This window comes from Berghia stephanieae, chromosome 3 (genome assembly GCF_034508935.2).
Source record: "Berghia stephanieae isolate SIO BIC M18660-M18661 chromosome 3, UCSD_Bste_1.3, whole genome shotgun sequence".
Taxonomy (NCBI): Eukaryota; Metazoa; Mollusca; class Gastropoda; order Nudibranchia; family Aeolidiidae; genus Berghia; species Berghia stephanieae.
In genome coordinates, this window is record NC_088362.1 from 81,239,998 (window position 1) to 81,264,165 (window position 24,168).

Below are 24,168 nucleotides of genomic sequence, written 5' to 3' on the forward strand. Positions count from 1 at the left end.
ATCTAACCGACCCAGCTATGCAATCACTGTCCCAAAAAAAAAAAAGATATCGACTGCACAATCGATCTAGGTCATTTCGCGTGTGAAGTGAGTGCTCTACCAACTGAGTTATCAGGACCACCGGTTAAATCAAAGGGATAATTTAAAGTGCGTTTCATTAGGATCTGCTAACGACCGCTGTTTTTTAAGGCCAGTTCCGCCACTAGATGTGCTCTATTTACTCTGGTAAGTGGCACAATGATTTTATGGATCTCCTTTACCGACCTATTTATCAAGAGATAACGTACATAATCGACGCGAGATCCTTGATGCATAAAATAAAAGGTCAAAGGTTAGTAAGAGAAACTCGTTTCATAATTTGGTGGTGAAGTAGTTTCAGTTATGAACGACACTTTGAATTAAACGAATGAGAATGCGTACGGAGCCGAAAAAAGTGTCCACCAATGAAATCATGAAGCGCCATTTTATCTTGGGCTGGGAATGTAAACATTACCATTCATTCGGTCTCTATGTCAACATAACGACACAAGAAAAACAACAAACAATATCAAAATCCACAATAAAATGGTTCAGAACTGTTGCGTATATTTATGCCACAATAAAGCTGTCAAAAAAAAGTTAGAGAATGTGTGTAATCTTGTATTATAATAACTTATAATGTGTTTTCCAACCACGACATCATCACTGTCACTGCTACTACAACCACCATTACCACTTCATCCCTACCACCACTATTACAACCACCACCACTACCACATCATCATCACGACCGCTACAACTGCAACAACCACCACCACAGCATCATCACTATCTCTACTACTATAACCACCACCACAATATCATCACTACAACCACCAGTACCACATCATTATCACTACCACTACTACTACACCACCACCAGCAAATCATTATCACTACCACTACTACTACAACTACCACAACCACATCGTCATCACTACCACTACTACTGCAACCACCACCACCACCATATCATTATCATTACCACTACCACTACAACCACCACAACCACATCGTCATCACTACCACTACTACTGCAACCACCACCACCATATCATCATCATTACCACTACTACTACAACCACCAACACATCATCATCACCATCACTACTACTACAACTACAACCACCACCACATCATCATCACTACCTCTACTACTACAACCACCACCATAATATCATCACTACCACCACTACTACCACAACCATCAGCACCACATCATTATCACTACCACCACTACTACACCACCATCAGCACATCATCACTACCACTACTACTACAACCACCACAACCACATCGTCATCACTACCACTACTACTGCAACCACCACTACCATACCATCACCATTACAACTACTACTACAACCACCACCGCCACATCATCATCACTACCACCTCTACTACAACCACCACCACATCATCATCACTACCACTACTACTACAACTACAATCATCACCACCACCACCACATCATCATCACTATCAGTACTATTACAACAACAACCACCATCACCACATCATCATCAATACCACTACTACTACAATCACCAACACCACATCATCCTCACTACCACCAGTAGTACAATCACTACCATTAGGTTTTGGAACTTTACTTCATTTGAAATTAGGAAACTTCGGAATTGTATTTGGCATTGTGTTTATATATCATAATATAATTCTAATCAGTTATCTATTTTGAACTAGATATTTTACAATATGTATGCCAAATACCATCCCAATTCCCTTTTCTTATGTACGGGAATTCCTCTTTCGGCATTGAAATTCCTACGAGTGGTGTCTGAAATTCCTGTGAGCCAAATTTAAAGTTGGTGTCTCTTTGCTATAATGATGCAGTGAGTGTGAGTGTGAGAGAGTCATCACTACACACATAAACAACAGAAACAATTTAAAAACATGACTATGACACGCAACCACTCACACACGAGGCTATACTATTTATCCTTTTCTCTATATAGAACAGGACAAGACAAACAAGAGCTTGACTCTCTCTACACTTCGCATTGATGTTTGTCGTCTGACGAGTTCAACTCTCGGCCGACCTGTTAATATTCCTTAATCGTAATCATTAATAGAATATTGTGTGGTTTTGACCGTGAAGAAAACCTTAAGAAGTCATATTTATATATTTTGGAGACATCGTTTTGAATAATTTTGAGTTAAACGAGCGAGCAGGAAGTTATTTTCTTAGATTTCATGAACGGCCGATCAGCGCTTGTTTACTATAGTAACGCAATTCCCAGCTCAAGTCTTAATGGCGGATGGTTTTCTCATCGAGGCCGCTGGTTGGCTAGCCAATAAGTTCAATAAGAGCATCGTACGGTTTCCATTGGGTAAATTCCTTGGAACGACATGAATTTAAATGTCAATTAAGAGCCGTAATGATTTTGATTTGGCCAAGCATGGCAAATTGCAGTTATAACGCAGTTGGCTATTACTTTTCTTGTATAAATTCATAAATAACTTTACTTACAGACGCTTTTAGTTTTAGATACTTTCAGCGCTAAAGAAAAAGAATATAAATATAACTGACAAAACTTCAATTCAGTTCAGACCTCTAAGAAAAAGGTTAACAACGATCATCTACGCTGCTCATTAAAATAGACGAGAGCAGCAATAAACTCCTATGCCCAGAGTCTAAAGCTGACGCCACCAAGAGATCGCCAACAAAAGAAAGGCACTCAGAACGCTTCCAACATTTCCACTCAGAGAGTTATCTACAAAGTAAAAATAAAAAATAAATGTTTACTTGATAGTTATACAGGGACATTCAAATATATACCATGAGATAAAAATGTAGACAGACCAGCCAAACTCGGGCCAACCCTTTTGCAACCAACAATTCCAGTATCCTTAGACACAACTAAATAAATAAATAAAGCAAATAATAGAAAGGAATGGATGAACAGTTGGACAATATGGATATGAATATATAAGTATTGTATTTATCCACATGACCAATTCTGTAAAGGCTGATAGTCTAAATAACCTCAGAAGACACCAGCAGAATTTCATCTTTCAAGTAGAATGCAACACATGCCGCTCAACAATCATCTAAGTACATACTTACTTACTTATCCGAACCAGCGACCACCTGAGCTCTAGCCCTTCGGTCTTGTGCCATGACGTAGAAGTTAGATGTCTTTTGTAGTTGTTCCAGGTGACTATAAAGTGTGTTACTGATGCTTGGATTTGGTGGGAGGAATGTGCATCTCAGGTCTTCAAGAGATTGACATTCAAGCAAGTGGTGTGTTACTGTTTCATTGGGGTGTTGACATAGGGGGCAGGAAGGGGATGTGTCTTTTGTAATTTTGCTTAAATGATTGTTGAGCGGTATGTGTTGTGTTCTTAGTTGAAAGATGATGCTTTGCTGGTGTCTTCTGAGCTTATTTAGGCAATCATCATCTAAGTAAAATTACACCAGACACATTATTTTCCCAGTGCCTTATGTCTACATTCCAATGAAACTGTAACAGCAGCTTGAAAGTGTCAACCCCTTGAAGACCCCGGGCGCACATTCCTCCACCCAAATCCAAGCATCAATAACACATTATGTAGTCACCTGGAACAACTACAAAACACATCCAACTTTTAAGCCAAGGTAAAGACCGAAGGGCTATAGACTCAGTTGGTCCCTGGTTCGGAGAGGCAAGTAAAGAAAGATCATAGGACTTGAGCCATCTTGGCTTATGACCACCCCCACCCACCCCCCTTTCTAACCAACTCTCCGGGGAAAAAATTTAAAAAGGAAAAAGAAACAAAAGAAGTAGGAAAAAGAAAAAAAACTACGAAAGTCAAACCCAAAGTTAAAAAAGCAGATTACAGGAACAATGCTCTTTTATTTCTTGTAAAAGGGGCACGGGACGTCTAAATGGTGGATGCAAAATGAGTTATAACCTGTACTGGACAAGGGAAAGCTTCCTACTCGAAGGATGTATATAACACAACACAGTAGTGCATTGTAATAAGCAGCAATGATGGCCAAGCTACAGGATGTTTCGTCTTATAACAAATTCAAACAACTTTGAGAATGGTCAGCGACCGGAATGGTGAGAACAACTACAATTCTCTCTGGTCTTGTGTTCCCGAGCAAGGCGCTTTCCACACATGACTCCAATGCGAGTCAGTTCCTTGCTAAAGGCAACGATTCATATACACGTGCTAGAACAAAAAGGGTGCCTAATAGGCAAACTGCTTTATTAATGGAAATATGGTTCCATAAACCTCATGCTTTGTTTTTAAAGTCTTAAAGCGCTGATGACATATTTAGGTCATATCGGCTCCAGTAAAAATGAATAAAAAAATGAGATAGTAAAAACATTCTAGATTTATATTAAAAGCACACAAGAAAATGTTAGAGAAAGGGAAATGGTTAAAGTAGTGGACAGATGTATAGATTCCAAGAGCCTGCTATCGATGTACTTAGTTTGAGATCACCCAAAGGTCTCATCCAGACACAAGCACAGGATTCTCTAAGAGGATATAATAATATACTCAATTGTTTACAAACCATCACTGTGTATTCAAAACAAACAAAACTATTACAGAGATGATTTACAAGGAACAAAATATCATCTCCCAAAACGATGATTATATTTTTGACTGTTTCAATCCCAGCCAAGTACAGGACAAAATCACATTCCAAGACAAGGACATAAATGCATAAATCAACATGGAAAAGGAAATAAGGATAGAGAAGAGACGACAACAGTGACCTCTCTGCCCACCGCGATCAAAAGACCCCACCCAGCAACAGTGCCGCGCTGAGGACTGGTCCCACGGTTCCTAAGCTGAGAACCGAGGACCGGTTCCGAGATGGAGAACTGTTGGCGGTTCTTGCTTCCTACGACCTTTTACGGTCCCAGCGGTTCTCGCTTCTTATTGCCTTTCCTCGGTCCCAGCTGTTCTGTGCCTAGGTCGTTCTCCTCTCTCACACAAATACTTCCTTCCACTAGTCACCATCACAGACTAGCTTATAAACGTATAACGACACGTACGACGATCTCTCTCCTCACTGCTAACTGTCGTCTCGTGTGTGGGATGGAGGGAAGTAGGGGTTGCACGAGTCATCAACGCCTTGGACGATTCCATTATTCGGGGTAAATTTCATCATCATCCATTGTGGCTCGTGCTCTTGAGCACGTTGCCGTTCAGCTGTCTCCACGAATCACGATCCTCTGCGGTGCGCATGAAATCTGTGTTGCTTTTTAAGTCACATTTGGCCATTATTAGGTTATTTAGATAAGTCATTCTTTGTCTTCCTCTAGATCTCTTTCCTTCGATCATCCTGTCCCCGCGGTTTTTTGTCAATTCAAACGCCAAAATTTGCCATCAAAATAGCAAAATTTGCCCAAAATTTGCCGCTAGTTTTACATAAATCAAACAATTAAAACAACGTACGGTTAAAAAAAAATAACACAAATAGGGCATATTTTTAGAATATCGGTGTCACATGTCAACATGAATTTATTTACATTTTGAATGGTTTGAAATAATATTTTAATAATAATAATAGCCATAGTAAGTAAGTAAAAAAAAAGACATGTTTATCCGTTATTTAGTGCCAATTTTGGATGCTAGCATTGAAAGTCGCCGTCTTTTCACAATGTTTTATAGCTTTTGGGTTTTTTAAAAACAAAAAATCGTTAATTTAGCCTAAAAACGGCGAAAATTGCGGCTTTTTGTGGCCAAATAAAAATTTGCGGCTTTTTGCGGTCAAGGGTGAAATTTCCGGCCGCGAAAAACTGCGGGGACAGATCATCCCAGATGTTAATGTTACCAACTAATCCATTCCGTCTCTTCTCCACACAAGTCCCAGAAACCGTAACTGCCTCTTTCTGATGGTATCGATCAATATTCTTCCCTTTCTCACCTTCTCCAACAATCCCTCGTTTGTGCACCTGTCTGTCCATGAAAGCATCAACATTCTTCTATACACCCACATCTCAAATGCCTCTAACCTCCTCGTAGGTACATTCTTTGTCAAGCGTCCGCGTTTCACAACCGTATAAAAGGGTACTTATAACATTCTGGTCTTCAACTTTAGGTTGTTATTTTACACAACTGGTCGCATTTTATGGAACACGTTTTTTGCTATTGCTATTCTTTGTTATATATCCACTACGTCACGTGCGTCATGGGTAATGATAGTGCCTAAATATTTAAATTTCTTTACTTGTTTGATGGCCTCTCCTTTGCTTGACATGTGGAAGATCGTGTTGTTATCATTCTTTGAGACCACCATGCATTCGGTTTTCTTACATTTAGTCATTTAGTTTCAGGCCCATCTCTTCACTCTTGCACACCAGATCTAAAATTTTCTGCACGTGTTCTGGAGAGTATGCAATCAGAGTACCACCGTCTGCGTATCTTATGCTATTCATATTCTGCCCTCCAACGACGACGCATTTCATATCTTCAATTTCTTTGAATATCATTTCACTATATATGTTAAAGAGGTCTGGTGATAAGACGCAACCTTGTCTTACTCCCTTCTTGATGTTAAAGAAGTCCAATGTTTCATTATCAAATTTGATTCCAGTATAAGTTTTTCACATGTCGAAAGTCTTTATTGTCTACACCGATCTTTTCTAAGATTCTGAAAAGCGTTTCGTGCTGTACTGAACCAAAAGCTTGGGAATAATCAATGAAGCAGAGATAAAGTGATTTTTGTTTTTCGATTGACTGTTGCATTATTGTTTTCAATGTAAAGATTGCATATACCGTACCATTTTCTTTAACAAAACCAAACTGCTCGCCACTTATCTCTGTAGAGATCTTGCTCCTCATTCTTTTCATACTACACACTAAATAACGCAATGACAATGATCTACGATGAGAAAATAGACACCACCCCTCTTCTCTAATAAGGTTACAGTTTGAAATGAATGTGACTAATATTATTTGTGTGTTGCGTGTGTATGTGTGTTTCGAATCCAGCCAGTCCATATTGTTATTTTCTTTTGTCACTCCTTTCTATCGCATTGCTATTTAATGAACAACAATAATACAATATATATCTACAATTGGTTTGGTGTTTTGACTAATATGTGTTTAACATACTATATCTTCTTCAAAAGTTACATTTATAACGTCTATATTTCTTAAAACCCGCAATAAAATATTTAGGGGGTCCAATAGCTCAGTTGGTATAGCACTCGCTTCGCACGCAAAGGGATCGAGATCGATCCTGGATGCAGTCAAGATTTTTTCTGATCCCCCTGTCTACCCAGCAGTGAATGGGTAGCTGGGTCTGTTAGATCTGGTAAAAAGTACTTTGCAATAGACGACGTCCTATCCAAAGGGTAGCAAGCAATTGCTATTGTCCATTTCACGCTATAGAAACCTGGATAAACTCAGGCACCATGGGCCTGATAACTGTGAAGGACTACTTGTATAGAATATTTACTCTTTATTGATTAAAGTTGTGTATTTGAAAGACCAATAAATATATATAGGCCGTTATTGCAATGTCGAGTGGTTATGAAATCGATTCTGGCTTTAGAAAATAAAAAGGTACTGAATAAATAATAACTTTACACCAACAATAATTGTGTTCTTATAATATTTTTTTTAATGAAGAGTTCATGAAATAGGTAGATCCAAGCAGCAATCTACCCCTGCGCCCATTCTGAGGCCATCTAAAGTCCCACACATCAGTGAGAGGGATCCTCTCCCAACATTCTATTATTTATTTTATCTGAGACGATAATCAACAGAGGAAGAAAAATAATCTCTCTCAGAAAAAAAAACCCCAACACAAATCCATATTTAACTACCTCCATGACATGTTTGTTTTTAAGGGTTTTACGGCGCTTCCAACACATTAAGGTTATATCAGCGCCAGTAAAAAGGAAGAAAATGGGATAGTAAAAAGTTCTAGAATTACAATTAAAGCACCCAAGAAAAAGTAAGACAAAGGCGAACTAGGAACAAATAGGGATCAGATGTAGATTCCAAGAGCATACCACCAATGTACTTAGAAGGGGGGGGGGGGGGGGGCTGGTTCCTCTTAATGTAGAAATATTTTGTTTCATGTTGATTGGAAAACAAAATGTAAGTTTGAACCTATTAAATTAATCTAACTAAATCGTGAGAGAGAGGGAAGGTCTAACAAAGAAAAGATGTACTTTCAGGATTAACTCTGTAATTTGAGTAATTTGCTCTCGACGCAGTGAAAGCCATGAAGTCATAATACTATCACCGTGGTATTTGACTGAAGCCCAATAATAACCCATTAGCAAAAACTAGCCAAGGTAGCCATTTTAGATTTTAAAGCTACTTCATTCTAGATCACTCAGACATCCTCGTCACTGGCCAACGCCTGACAAACCAAAATTGGTTAATCAATGCATAGTCTCACACACTTTGGCATCCCATTCTTTTCATATAATCACTCTTTATATTTACAAATTAAGAAAAAAAAATTAAAATGCTAAAAAAAAAAAACAAACACACCCCAACAACAAGCTTCAAGCTTTCTTCTGTGCCTTTCTCCTCTCATATTTTGCGTGCCTTCGAGCCACTCTTGCCCACCATATCCTCTTTTCATGATCTGGATTCTTCAACTCTCCAAATTCACATGGCCCTGTCAGACATGGACGTACAAATTCCTGGTCTCCAGGAAAAACGTTTTTGCGAATGACATCAGTGTCTCTGTTTAAATCTTCAACCAATTTGGATGGCATGTCAACAGCACTGTCAAACTTGATCAAAACATAACTGAAAAAAATAAATAAAAAAACCCATCACATTATAAATATCACTGATATGTAGTGTAACAGAGACTCAATACTTCAAGGCAATAAAATTACGGTGGGTTCTTATTGCTCAATTTTTACATTGTACTTTTCATCAGAAAACAGCTATATCTAGTTATGCCTTTTAATATTTATGCAGTCCTTCAGAGCCATTAGGCCAATAGAATTGGAATTTATCTCGGTTGCTATAGCGTGATTTGGACGATACAATTGGTCGCAGCTATTTGGATAGGATGTTAGATCTGACAGACCCAGCTACCCAATCACTGGTGAGTGGAGTTTCCCTATAAAGACCTCAAGGTGTGTGCCACTTATGTATTTGTCTTACCATAGAACTTGACATGGAATCTAGAAAAGATAATATGCATGTGTGTGTGTGTGTGTGTGTGTGTGTGTGTGTGGGTGTGTTTATTAACATATTTTGAAATGTAATTTGATTACTCACAATGCATTATTATGTTTGTGCACTGGTGTGTGTGTGTGTGTGTGTGTGTGTGTGTGTGTGTGTGTTGTGTTTTATGTGGGTATGCTACTGTGATATGTGAAGGATATTATCGTGTCATGCAGAGCATAATCTACCAAAACAAATCGCCTCTTATTATTATTATCTATTTATTATTATCATGATCTTTATATGACTATTATTATTATTATTATTATTATTATTATTATTATTATTATTATTATTATTATTATTATGTCATTATTGTTATTATTATTAGTATTATATCTATTATTTTTAACATTATTTTTAAAATAATAATTATTATTATTATTCTAGGTTCCATGCCTGGTCCAGGCTTCGGATACTGCATGAATTATCTCTCTCCATTCCTCCCTGTCTCTTGCTTTTTCAAACAGCTCTTGGATTGTTAGGTTGGTGAAGCCCTTCAGTTGGTCTATGAGTGTTTTTCTTTGTCTCCCCCGGGCGCGTTTACCAGGTATTTTTCCACAACTTGCCAGGTATTCATTCTTATCTTTCCTTACTATGTGTCCGAAAAAGGATAGTTGTCGATTCGCTATTAAGGGCATTAGTTTCCTTTGTTGGTATGTTTCTTTTAGCACTTCTTCGTTCGTTTTGTGTGCAGTATACGATATTCTTTCCATCCTTCTCAAACACCACATTTCAAAAGCTTCAATGTTCTTTTGTGTTTCTGCATTTGTAGTCCAGCTTTCGCATCCGTATAACAAGATTGGCCACACATAGCACTTCAAGACTCGGAATCTAATCCCGAACGACATCTGTTTGTTTTTCAAAATGTTTCCGAGGTCCATAAAGGCCTGTTTGGCTTGAGTTATTCTTGCTCGTATGTCTCGGTTACATCTTCCATCTGTTGTCACTATTGAACCCAGGTATTTAAAACTTTCTACGTTGGTAAGTTGCTCGCCATGAATCGTTATATTGCAGGTGTTGTTTTCGGGGTTTTTCTGTATTACCATGCATTCCGTTTTGGTGATATTCACTTCCATTCCCTTGGCTTCACTATCTACTACCACTTTGTCAACAATCTTTTGAAGTTGGATTTCTGATGTTGCAACGAGTACCGTATCGTCTGTGTATCTTATATTATTTATGTTGTGACCTCCTACTTTTATTCCCTCCATATTAGTTATGCCCCTCATGATTGTTTCTTGGTATAGTTAAACAGATCTGGTGAGGCAACACACCCTTGACGGACTCCTTTCTTAATAGGAATGGAATTTCCTGTAGAGTTTCCGATTTTGATAGATGCCTGCTGGGTGTAGTATAATGTTTGCATGAGTCTGAGGTCTTTCTCATCAGCGCCAATGGAGTGCAGTTGTTTTAGTATTTCTTCGTGGCGTACTCTATCAAAAGCTTTTTTGTAGTCGACAAAACAGAGGTATAGTGGGGTCTGAACCTGTATAGCTCTTTCACTTAAAACACGGAGGAGGTATATTGCGTTCCTTGTCCCTCTGTCAGGTTGGAATCCATATTGTTCTTCTGCGATTTCGGGGTTAATCTTATTCCTTAGCCTGTTGATAATTATACGCAACAGTATTTTGTTGATGTGGCTTATTAAACTTATAGTTCTAAAATTTTTGCATCTGACTGCACCTGCTTTCTTTGGTATTGCTATGAAAATAGAGTTACAGAGATCTTCTGGAATTTTCCCAGTGTTGTATATATTGTTGAATAATATGTGAAGTTCATCAATTGCTAGATCTCCTAGGCTTTTTAATACCTCTACAGATATTTCATCAGGGCCTGTTGCTTTATCATCCTTCATTCGTTCCATGGCATGTTCAATTTCACTTTTGGTGATGTTTGGTCCACTTAATGGTTCTTTGAATTTCAGTGGTGGTTCATTTCTATTTGGATCATTGTACAGTTCGCCTATGTATTCTACCCATCGGCTTTCTATATGTTGTTCTTCAAATAGCAGTTCCCCTTGTTTGTTCTGGATACAACTTCCTGCTGCTTTGCTTTTCCTTTTCCCTGATAGTTCTTTTATTCTTTGGTGAGCTTGTTGGGGGTTGGGTTTGTATTCTCTTTCGATTTCGCAGCATTTCCAGTCTAGATAGTTCTCGTGTGCCTCGATGCATTTGGATTTAATGTGGTTGTTCAATGTTTGGTATTCTGCAGACCCTCTGTTGCATTTTCGTCTTTCTTCAAATAGGTTTAGAATTTCATTTGTCATCCATTCCTTTTTGCTGTTTATTTGAGCTACTGGTAAATGCTTTTCTGCAGTTGCTTTGACACACTTTTGGAATATATCAAATTGTTTTTCACATTTTTCGTTATCAGGTTCACTTTGGCTTTGTATCATGAGTGCACTTTCAAATTCTTCTCTCATTTTTGTTTGTATGCCATTGTCTATTATTACCATTATTAATATTATTATCATCATTATTTACCATTACCATCATCATTATTAAAAGGAAATTTATTTTTTTAACGCAGTTAGTAAAACTTATACTCCATTTTAGGGATATTGGCAAAATCTGCAACACACCAAGTATGACACAATATGTCAATGGGCAAAAATGATTGATGAGAAGTTAACATGCATTAAGGTTGCTGATGGAGACGAGAAATAGAACCGATAGAACAGATGGTGTATTCTCACAATAAAAAAAAAAATAATAAAAAATACATGGGATGAATTTTAGAGACAGAAAACTCTTCATCAGGAAAAAGAACAATTAACACTAAAAATAAAAGTCTTTTTATCTCTGGTAGCATGACTAGTAGTGGATAAGAGGGATAAGCCTTTACATCTTACTCTTAGGACTATGAAAATGGATTATATCATTCAATCAAAAAAAATTCAAGTTGGGGTAATAAAATGAAAGCTCACTTGTGGATTTGCAACCAGGCAATTAGTTTGACAAAGGACAGCTTGATTCATCAACAATATTGCAATAATTGGTAATTACTGAATGAGTAAGAGATTTTTTATATGGGTTTACCAGATGTTTTTGATTGTTCACCCTTTTTACTTTTATTAAAATATTACAACATTCGGAACTTCAATCATATGTATTTCTAATACTTAGAGGCGGTAAAGCACAATGATTTTTTTTATCAGTATTTGTATTAAATATTGTTTGTTAATACTATAGAGGATGAGAACATAAAAAGGCCTATGGCAATAAAGGAAAACATTATGCTGCTGCCAAAATTTTTTTTAAAAAGCCAATGAAGCTAGCAGAATATTGTAGGCGGTAGGGTAGGAAGGTTTTACTGAGGGACAAACAACACGTTACTCACTTTCCTTCATGAAATCTATCTCCATGCTTAGTAATTTTGTATGGCAACGGTTTCAAACCAAGGTTTTCCATTCCTCTGATTATCCCGCCTTTCTCCATAATGTTTGTGCAACATCTTTTCACAGCTCCAGACAATTCAGGCTGCAAATTCAAACAATTGTGAAAAGGTTTTATTCAAGGAAACATTATAATCAAATGGATCTATCAAGGTACAGCTTTACAAATAGTCCTTGACACATAACATGTAGTAAAAGACATGACACCTGTTAGGCAATATCACAAATTTTTTCGACAGAGACAAAGTTGTTAACGGCCAAGTACTCATTTTACACCTGAGTACGGTGAGAGAATGTGAGTAGAGTCTTTTTGAAGGACTCAACAATGCGCTGAGCGAGGCTCGAACCCAGGCCCTTCCGATCCAAAAACGAGTGCCATACAATAAGACCACATAGCCGCAAAATCCATCTGTCTCTCTACTCCTAGTAAAAAGGTCCAGGAAAGTCCTAGGCAAAGTCAAAATGTCTCATTTAAAAATAAGAAAAAAAAGCTACGAGGAAGGTAACAAAAGACATGGCTACAACGAGTGAATCGCCAGGTCCCACCCACACAAAGTTGGTGCTGGCTCCAGGACAAAATGGAAACATTTGTGGTTTGCTAAACACAAAATAGTGACAGACCCAAATAGTGAGATATTTACCATAAAAAATGATCAGGTGATTCAAGCATAAATAGACACTTTATAAGTTATAAGCTAATAAATAAATCAATCAATCAAATAAACCTGACTGCCTCCCTCATGGACAAAAATAGACTAGAAAACAAAATTGTCCCATTCCAGGACAATCAGAAAGTGAAATATGTCTGGAAGGGAGATACGGAACTTTATATTATGGGCTCAATGAAGAAAAGGGATAACTTTAACTCTAATGAGACTGAGGTTTTCTTAAATCTACAAGCGTTGAAGACTGTTTCTTTTTTAGGGTTTTTAAAAACCAAGTTAATCATAAAATTATTGTTATAACTTAATGAAATATGATAAGTAATTAGTTTGAAATTTACTATTATATATAACATAAGCTGCACCACTCTATCTGTTACAGTTTTAATGATGGGATTTATTGAAAAAGTGTATTTTTTGGTTTTCTGCAAAAATTCTGGGAAAATGACTTGTAATTAATAAAATGGGTATTATACTTCTAAAAACTGTTTTTGAGTCATAAAATCAAAGAGAAAACACCTAACAATACAAAAATGTCAAAAGTAACCAATAAAATATCATTCTTGAGCATAATCCACTTTTGAGTGGCATATTTTGAAGCATTTCAGATCAGAAACTATAGATAAATATCCATTTTTTGTCCATCTCGACTAACTTGCTCTAAATCGCTATAAAATTGAAACTAGTAATTGAGGATCAATACTGCCCTGTACCACATTCAACGATAAACTGCTTAACTATAGTTGAAGATGAGTCACAGATGCATGAGCACTTAAAAAACGAAAATTATTTTAATGATGCGTGATCCTGCATAATATACAGGATTATTCTACGCAGTCGGCGATTGGTCGTGTATATGTACAGGATTAGTCCTAAAAGAGTTATGCCAACCAAATGCAGATGCATGGGGAAGGGTAAAAATGGAAGTAAGTTTGTCAAGTTTGAGATGCAAAATGGTCAGTTCCAGTGCATGGTTGAGTTTTGCTTGGACTTTTTTTTTGCATCGTGTGTTAGAATTAAAAGAAATCTAACAATTTTAAGCTGGTGTTGTCATCATCTCTTCCTTAATTTACTGAGAGGTTGTTGATATTACTATCATTGTCATTCTAATCATCGTAGTCGTAGTCATGTCCTTCGTTTATTTTTTCTGATCACTGATTAGGGTATACTTATCTTCTATCTAACTCTGAATAGGAACCTTGATAACTCTGGTCCAGTGGCCACCCATGGGCTCACTGTAAGGTAAACTCGTTTTTTGGAACTTTATTTTTGGCCCTCAACTGTTTTGGTCACAATGGCGTTATTTGTAAACTTAGGTGGCTTATGTATGTATCATTTTAAAGGACACAAATCAAGCTTTCTAATGTGTCTGGACGACGACACAATGTAGGCATTAGGCAGAGGGTGGGAGTGATAAAGAACTAGAAAAAGAGCTCACCCCATATCACACTGACTCAGCTTATACCCCTACTTTGGACTGTAGAAGGATTGTTGCCTGTCTCACTCTATCAGATATGTCATTTTATAACTATAATTTTTGTCCTGATTTTATTTGGACATCGCATTATGTTGTTAGAAAAGCTATTCATTTATACCACAATTACTTTGACTGACTTTTGATGAATTTTAACTCTTTTCTTTTTAATTTCTATCTGGACTTCCAATTGATCAATGATTCTGTCTTTCTCGTCAAATAAAGCGGGTTTAGACTACCTGTTGATAGTTACTACCTGTTCCCGCGGACAATTGCAAATGAAAACCCCAAAAATTGCATCAAAAATTTTTTTTAATGCATGCAAAAAATGCAAAAATTGCAAGGAAAAATTACAAATTCAAGACATTGTTTTCAATAAACAGTGCACAATAATTTATTCTTGCTTTAATTCTATGACAAGCACAGTACACCAATTTTAGTTGGTATGTATTATACAGTATTGTGTCCATAGATTACATTATATTACATTGATATTGACATTGCATACACAGAAAAGAAATAATATGCCAGAGGGGATGCCACCAGGATTATCATTATATGATTATATGTGACTCCAGAACATGGAAAATTGCAAAAAATTGCGGCAATTGTCAAAATTGAGGTCCTGTTGCGGTAACGGCAAAAAATCGCGGCCGAGTTGCGGCCACAAGCGCCGCGATTTCCTGGAGTGACAGGACTACTCATAATTTTGATTTGCATTAATTTTATGCAATTATCAATAATTAAAATATTGAAAAAAACAAAACAATAAAAAAAAACAGACAAAACCAACAACAAACAAGCAAAAACTATACTGCCACGGAATACTATTCAGGTTGAGTCTGAATAATCGGTTGACTGCACATGCCCATTGGATTTTAAGTCAGAATAGCCACGGGGGACTATTCAGACTCGAGTCCAAATAGCTGCCATCCACCCTACATTTTTTAACTTTGAGGACAAAAATCTCTTATTTCTTTCAATATATTTTCATTTAATTTTAATCCTAATTTTTGTCCATATTTACCATACAAATGAAAATGATTTATATCAAAATATTATAGTTATAGCTTATTTTTCTTACCCAACATTTGCCGTTTATTTTCTTATTGAAACTAAACAATAAGTGGGCCAATTCCACTACAAAAACCCAAACTTTCTCGATCTCAGCAAGATGCAGGTTTTGAGGCAGCAGTGAGATCACAGATTCTCTCTGTAAAATTGACTATACTATTAATATATTAAAACGTTCAACAGAAAGAAAAAAAAATATCCCTTACTCTGGAACTAGAACCGTTTGTCGGAGAGAAACAAATAAGGTATCAAATTAAAAGGAGGCCTTCCGAAAGCTCCTACATCCTCTGTAGTAGGCAGGGGCGTGGCTCTATTGGTTCAAATGGTGCCTGGCACCACATCCATGTTTTAAAAATGGATAACAGCATTTTTAAAAATATATAAAACTGAGAAATGGTATATATCGCCTTTTATCAACAGTGCGAAACAGACTCCCTTTCTGTCACAACGCCTTCTATCCACGCTTTTCTCCCGATTCACACAGTCCGTTGATGACTGTCAGCGACTGTGTACCAAAGCTGAGCGAGTGACTGGATTTCCCCACTCAAACGATTGCAAGGAGCGGATTTTTGCTGGCACCATTTAAGGCTATCCGGCAATTACTATAATGTTGCCACATTGAATACCTGAGAAAATGGCTCGAACTTTTACCATCTTCACATACGAGAAAAAACCCGCCTCAGGTGCCGAGAAATTTTTGTTCCAACTCTGTTGGACTGGGGAAAAATAGCTAATGTTGGTCATTTACGTCATAGTATGGGAACTTAGACCATCTTTATTATTATCGAAATCACGATTATTAACAAGTTCATTTGTTTCTCTCTCTCTGTCGTGATTATTGTATATATAATTAATTTATTATTTATTATTATTATATTATTATTATTATTATTATTATTATTATTATTATTATTATATCATTATTCATATCATCTCATTATTATTATTATTATTGCTGCAAAAATTGATATGAAGGAATGTGAACGAGTTAAGTCAAACATTTCTTGATAGTGATGTATATGCTAAATGCATGATCTTCGCGTGAATATGCGTGTTTGACTTGTGTGTGTGTGTGTGTGTGTGTGTGCGCGTTCATCTCACATACACACACACACACACACACAGATAGGTAGATAGATAGATAGAGAGAGAGAGAGAGAGAGAGAGAGAGAGAGAGAGAGAGAGAGAGAGAGGGAGAGAGATCTTGTATGGTGTCATGTTTGATTTCCGAAGTGGAATGGGGCTGTTTCATAACGTAACTACAGTACTCTTTTAATAGGCCATGGGCTGTTTACATTCTTACGCTTTGTAAGTTTTGAAATTCCCCTTTGTTCGATTGACATTCAATGTCTGCATGTGTCCCTTTAGCCATTTCCCTCAGTGTCCAAACTCCAATCAATATATTCGTTTGTGATTTCTATACACAAACTATTGAAAAGATTTGCAGGGATAGAAACATCACCATGCAAATTTACTTTACAAGTATGTAAGTTTTTTTTTCTTTCTTTTATATTTACAAATGTAGCATGTGTAAGTCATTTTCGTCTGGCACCACTTTATACTGTAAGCATGCCACGCCGCTGGTAGTAGGGGATTGGGAGGGGGAGACTTCTTTTTTTAATAAAAAGTTTTCCCCCTCCAAGTACAAGAACATTATAAATATAAAAAACAAGAATACTGGCAATACTGGGGATGTAGGAGTAGGAGCTTTCGGAAGGCCTCCTAAATTAAATGTTACTTCATGTCCCATTCAACTGACTGGGTCAAATTAAGGGGAGGCCTTCCGAAAGCTCCTACATCTCCAATATTCTTGTTCTAGTAGGGGGTTTGGGAGGAGGAAAACTTTTTTTATTTTTTTTTTTAGTTTCCCCCCTCCCAAACCCCCTAGACTAGACTAGAACATTATAAAAAGAATACGGGATGTAGGAGCTTTCGGAAGGCTTCCCAAATTAAGATGTTTTGAGTTTGAAAATGTTATAAAAGTGCCTTGATTTGAGTTTGTTGAACATGTTAGTTATGCCTAAGTTCTCGACTCTGACTCTGATTAGTCTGATCTGAATCACATTTTTTTACGGTGAATCTAAACTGCCAATTCAAAGTCAATGCAACGCCATTGCATTATAACCAAAACTTACCCTCTGTAAAGCTCGTAATATCACAGACAATTCAAATGTCGGCATGCTGAAAGTGACCAAAAAATCTGCCTTGACTCCAATAATCAGTATCTCTACCAGTTTCCACCTTGGACACCTCGTCTTTCACCTTAATATTCTTTTCTACTTGCCATAGGTAAGTAGTAGCTACAACTTTCTAATTCCACTTTCGTTTTCTCCACCGCTTCCGGCAGTTATCGAAATCTTCGTACTCGGAAAATGTTATTCTCTCTCTCTCTCTCTCTCTCTCTCTCTCTCTCTCTCTCTCTCTCTCTCTCTCTCTCTCTCTCTCTCTCTCTCTCTCTCTCTCTCTCTCTCTCTCACACACACACACACACACACACACTATCCCCCCTCTCTCTCTATCTCTCTCTCTCTCTCTGACACACACACTATCCTTCTCTCACTGTATCTCTTTCTATTTCTCTCTCTCCCTCTCTCATACACACACACTATCCCTCTCTCACTGTCCCCCCCCCCTCTCTCTCTCTCTCTTTCTCTCTCTGCCACACACACACACACACACACACACACACATTATCCCTCTCTCTCCCTGCGTGTGTGAGAGAGAGCGAGAGATAGAGAGAAAGAAAGAGAAAAAGTGTTTCTAAGCTTAAAGTTATCATCCTTGATGATACAGACAATGTGATTTAAACAGCGATATTTCCATTTTAAAAGTGTTTCGATATTATATATCTATATTTAGAAAAAAAAAAAGAAAAAAAAAAGAGTTGTAGTCCAACTTTTAAAAAAATATTCTGTTCTTTTCTTTAACTTTGGACTACAGCCATAAAAACTCTGATAACTTGAAGAAAAGAAACCATTTCCCTCAACCGGGGTCCAGCAGAAGCCATTTGATCGGCGTATGTATCGTGTTTTTTTGTTGTTGTTGTTTTGGTTTTTTTGGGGGTTTTTTTCTTTTTTTTTTTTCTTTTTTTTTTGTGGGTTTTTTTTTTTTTTTTTTTTTGGGGGGGGGGGGGATGTAATTTTATCTGTTTTGTTTAGCACTGTTTTATATACACTTTTTCGGATCTTTATTTAAAACTGTAACATTGAAAATAGGCTACTCTGTTACGTGATGACAATGTTGAAGATTCAAATTTGACATTTCTTTTTGTGTCCGACATGTACATATTATTTTCAGGCCTGATAACCTAAATCATTATGAGCTCGTTGTTGTAATGGAAATACTCTAAAACCGTGGGGCAGTGTGCCTCAGGGGTACGGTCTTTGCTTTGTACCCGAAAGGTACCGAGTTCGAATACCCGCTGCGCTGTTAGGCCTTGGGCAAGTCACTTCACCCTAGCTCAGTTTGCGGGACTGCATTGCGGCTGACGCCTGGGTTATTCCAGTTTTCCCTCTAAAGACAAATTTCCCCTATGGGATGAATAAAGATAATTTTTTAAAGGGAAAATATTGTCCGTTACAACACGGTTAAATCAAGCCCATACTTGCGTTTGGCGATCCGACCTACAAATAATATGTGCACACAAATTGTGACCTATCGCGTCAAACAGACATTACGTATATCGGAATGGACTTGAAGAAGATTTGAGTTTCCATATATTATGCTGAGAATATTTAGGTTACTTTTTTAAAAATAATTTAAGAGACAAAATTTACTCTCTCAAAGGAATGCATTTATTTTAACTCAAAGTAAGTTTAAATAAAAATTCAAGCATCAGATTCACTCAGACTTATGACCGTTTTGAAAATATTCGTCACAATTATTGTTCTCATCAAAGTCATATATAAATTGAAACATCTCAGAATATCCCATCTCTTTATCCAAAACTTTGTCGAAGACCTCATTTTGGTGAACGGTGAATTGGTTTTTCCAGTCTCCTACTTTTCCCTTCCTGTACATTACAGAATTCCCGTTGACATCTCTAGGACTGACTTTAACCTTGACTTGACGCATGTTGTCGATACTTGTAGCCTCTGTCAATTTCATAAGAAACTCGTCATCGTAGTCACGTCCCAAAAACGAAGCCAATCTCCTTCGTTCAAAAATAGGATGTTGGTGTAGGTCTTCGTATCTGACGAGTAGGTAGGGTATGTTTGGATGGTCTTTCAGACCCTGCTCCCACAATCTCCAGTACTCGAAGCAACTGCCAGAAACGAGATTACCCTTAAGAAATCTGTCAATAAAGTTACTAAATGTCCCATTGTACTTGAAAGCTTGGATTTTTGTGATGTGATGGTAGTAAGAAACGCAAATGTCTTTAGGATTCCTATAAATGAAAACCAGTTTAGATTTTCCTTGGAGCAAATCTGCCGGTTGGTCGTCAAAATAGGCATGGTTGTTCAAAATTCTGGGTGACGCAAATTTCTCTAAATCATTTATATCCTCAAATCGCTCCATCATAATTTCTTCTTTCTCAACATTGTCCGACAACACCTCACCAGCTAAAATCATTCGAATATTCTCCCATACCCAATGACAACCTGATTTGGCGTAGGAACATACCAAAACGTCGTCAGGTCTCAAGGGGACATTGACCATGTTCTCGACTGCCTTAGCTTGGAAAAATGGCTCAAGAATCCTATTTTTGTGAATCCTTTGAACAAGCATGGGCGAATCGTTTCCATTCGCAAGCCACTCCATTTTGATTCAGATGTTTGGTTTCAGTCTGTATAATAAAAAAATCAAATACGAATTATTTTAATGAATTAGAATCTCATCATGACTGCGTGATATTTAAACCAAACGTGTCATAGCGAGTACATCCCGCCCATAAGATAGTGTGCTGAATGTAGTAAAATTGACTTCGTCTTTTGTTTTTCTTTTTAAATAAACTTTTGATTTGCTCCATACACTTGTATTTGGAACCTTTTTTTATTTTTTTGTTAGAAGTAACAAATACCAAGGATTTTATTTTAAGAAAATAAATATAGAAAAATAAATAAATAAATAAATAAATAAATAAATAAATAAATATGGAATCGTTCAATTGCAGGACATTAAGCATACCAAGTGATGGGCACGTGCGTATGGATTAACCAAACGCTACTTTGACCAAACATTCAAACCCGAGATAACCAATGAGCATCACGTGACCTGAATGTTGTGAAAACCATGTTCTCTCATCGTGTATGAATCAATCTGAATATTGATACTATACTTAATCGCAATAGAGAAGGGCAGATGTTATGTCACTAACACATATGACATAACTCGGTAGGTTAAGAACAACTGCTTTCTGCTGAGGAAACTGGCGAAAACAACAACCACCAACACTACAATCATTATCATCACTTCTCAAATAAACAGCAACAGCAGCAGCAACAGTAACAACACAAACAACGACAACAACAGCAACAAAACTGATCCTTGGAGCTGCTGACAAATTGGTTTTTAATTTTTGTACATTACATGTTGATCAAGGTTAGCGGGGGTAAAAGAAAATAACTACTTATTTTCGATTGACAGCTCATAGCTCTCCGTATGTTCAATTCGCCTCATAAAAAAAAATGACACAAAGACACATAATAAGAATGTCTATCGCGACATTGTAAACAGAAAATCTACAGGAAACAAATTAAATAGTTAAGTATCCCTACTTGTAGCATATTTAGTATCACAGCCTCTTTGCAACTCTTTACCGAGGTAAATATTGTCGGACTGGAGTTCATTTTTACAGCTTCAAAAGGGAAGATTTAAAAAAAAAGCAAATTTCACTGCTTGCTTAAATTACAAAATCTATTTGTAATACAATCAATGTGATCGTTTATTGTTTCAGCATATAATATTCTAACGTATAAGGCAATTAGAAAGCAAGTGATTATACAGAGAAACAAAGAGAAATTAAACAGTATAATAAATAAGTCTGAATCATATATAATTTCTGTCATTTAATATTAAGATTCCAGCTCTAGATTTTAAAGCAAATTTCTAGCGCCATTTTCTAAAGATGAGCTTGGAATCATAATTCTTCTCTTCTGTCGTATATCTATGATTATAGTGTGACGTTGTAATCCTTATTCGGGATTAAAAAGCTCAATTTTGAGAAAATAAAAAAGAAGTTTCTTTAACCAGTTAAACTCTGGAAAGACACGTATTTAAAATGTGTCCAGAAAACTCCATTTCAATAAATATCTATTGATTTAACTCACTCAACCCTAAGACCGACTATATCCGTAGTTTACCCGGGGTTACATTTACCCCATGCCTATTTATTAACATTTCATTTTCTGGGACAAATTATAGGCGAAGTATCAAAGCTAATGTTTTTAGTTTTTACATGTAAATGAATGGTAGTTGAGTAAAACTATCTATGTACATACTCATTTTTATTACATTTTTTTTCCCATTTTGAAAAGTAGCAAAAATCTCTAGGACTGAGTGAGTTAAATGACCCTCATCTTGGTAAAAACTCTCAAACCTGAGGCTTATAAAGAAGACCTCGTGAGGTCCCAGGTTTGAGAGTTTTTACCAAGATGAGGGTCATTTAAATCAATCGATATTTATTGAAATGGAGTTTTCTGGACAAATTATAAAATACGTGTCTTTCCAGAGTTTAATTGCTTTATAGAAACTTCTTTTTTTCTCTCCAGTTAACTTTTTTTTTAAAGCACCAAAGTTTGAACCAAACAAAGTAATAGGTGATCATGATCCCAACAATAGGAGATATAGAGAAATTCTTACCGCGATCTTACTAAGTCTTATAGTGATAGCCTTCGTGATAACACAGACGCATGTCAAATTTCTGTGTACGGGCTCTGAACAGGATTAATAAATGTTGAAACCGAAACATACGATAACATGTCAGTGTCAAATACTATGACTTTTGTATTATCAAATCCAAAATTACAGTAAAGCCTGATCATACTGTTCCGTTTCTTGACAGAATCAATGCTGTTATCGGTAAGTTATTTTAATTTGAGTACGGTGAGAATGTGACCAGACGCTCGTCGGCCATAGGCTACCAGTCTTCAATATGTTGAATTTGGGCCTAAAAAGAAGGAAGAGAAGATGAGAAATGGGATTTTTTTACTTCGTGCGTTTTATGTACTTCCATCAGCAGACCCTCGCCAACACGGTTAAACAGCAATATTTAATACTTAGAAGATAGTACACCGATAAAACGCTTAGATTTTTTTTTTTAATCGACAAAGACAAACTACAATTGACTAAGTACTCATTTTACACCTAATTAGGAAAATGGAAATCAAACGAACAACAACAGCCTAAAGTTCAAAAGCCAAATATTATAGCTAAAGGTCACAAAAGCAAGGATTTTTCTTGTCCTTGATAAACACCGAGGAATATTGTTATACCTCTAGTCCAAATATTGACGATTTAAGGTTTTGTAGCCCTGTGACCACTGGCGATCGGTCTATTGAGCGAAGTTGCGTTGTGTCGCCCTATATTTTCCAAATTTAGCGGATACTGGTTTTCATCATAAATTTTAGCATATTCTGGTTTTCGTTAACACTCGCGCATCTCTTCCCTATCTTCTTTCTTCTTCTTCGTTCCCGTCACGTCACATGGTCAGTCCGGTCTGGTGAATGAAGCCCACAGTGGTCCTGAGGTCGTCCTCACTGCCGTACAGCTTCTTTGAGTATGGGGTTGGGTCAGGCCAGAAGTTCCTTCTCAACTGGTTGTACCTTGGACATTCCATTAGGACATGATTCCCTATCTAATAGCCGTGATAGGTACCTACTGTACCAAGTTGCGTGTCATCACATACGGCTCTCTTTTTCTTGTTGCCGACAAGAGGCGAGATGACGTGCGATCACGAGGTGAAGGTGGGGTATGGGGGCTCCCAGTGAGCCAAACGTTAACAGGCCGACCTATTATTTTAAATAAAAGACTGTTCTCTTCTGTTTTAAATCTTCGGTTATCCACCCCCCCCCCCCCCCCCCCCCCCCCCCCACATATATAAAATAATTAGGCCAGGCCGCCAAATTTAGTTTTGCACACCTTGAGGCCTGACGGGAGAAATCAAAACCACTGGAAAAGCAGGTTTGTTGTAATAAAAACATACGGATGAAGAAAATTACATGATGTCTGTTAGGCGAGATAACACTTTTCTTCAACACAGACAACACTGTTTCCGGGCAGGTACTCATTTTACACCTGAGTGCGGAGAGAGTACGGTGAGGGAGTGTGTTTTCAATCCATGCCGCCTTAAATGAACAGCCAGCAACCGCCCCTGTGTTGGCTAATCGATTTATTCACGTACACCCACCCACACACACCCACACACACACACACACA

At 37.1% G+C, this 24,168-nt stretch overlaps 2 protein-coding genes across 2 annotated transcripts; both read right to left on the minus strand.

The window, feature by feature from the left end:
- Window positions 1-7,588: 7,588 nt before the first annotated feature.
- Window positions 7,589-18,111, minus strand: LOC144968583 (small ribosomal subunit protein bS6m-like). Its single transcript, XM_078907085.1, has 3 exons — window positions 17,928-18,111; window positions 12,528-12,667; window positions 7,589-8,756 (listed from the first exon to the last, which is right to left on the minus strand). The coding sequence occupies exons 1-3, from the start codon at window positions 17,970-17,972 to the stop codon at window positions 8,507-8,509; spliced, it is 435 nt and encodes a 144-aa protein (XP_078763211.1). The 5' UTR covers window positions 17,973-18,111; the 3' UTR covers window positions 7,589-8,506.
- A 1,521-nt stretch (window positions 18,112-19,632) lies between these two features.
- On the minus strand, window positions 19,633-20,553 carry LOC144969360 (sulfotransferase 1B1-like). The gene has a single exon (XM_078908469.1). It carries the CDS (start codon window positions 20,551-20,553, stop codon window positions 19,633-19,635), a length of 921 nt encoding a protein of 306 aa, XP_078764595.1.
- Between the last annotated feature and the right edge of the window lie 3,615 nt (window positions 20,554-24,168).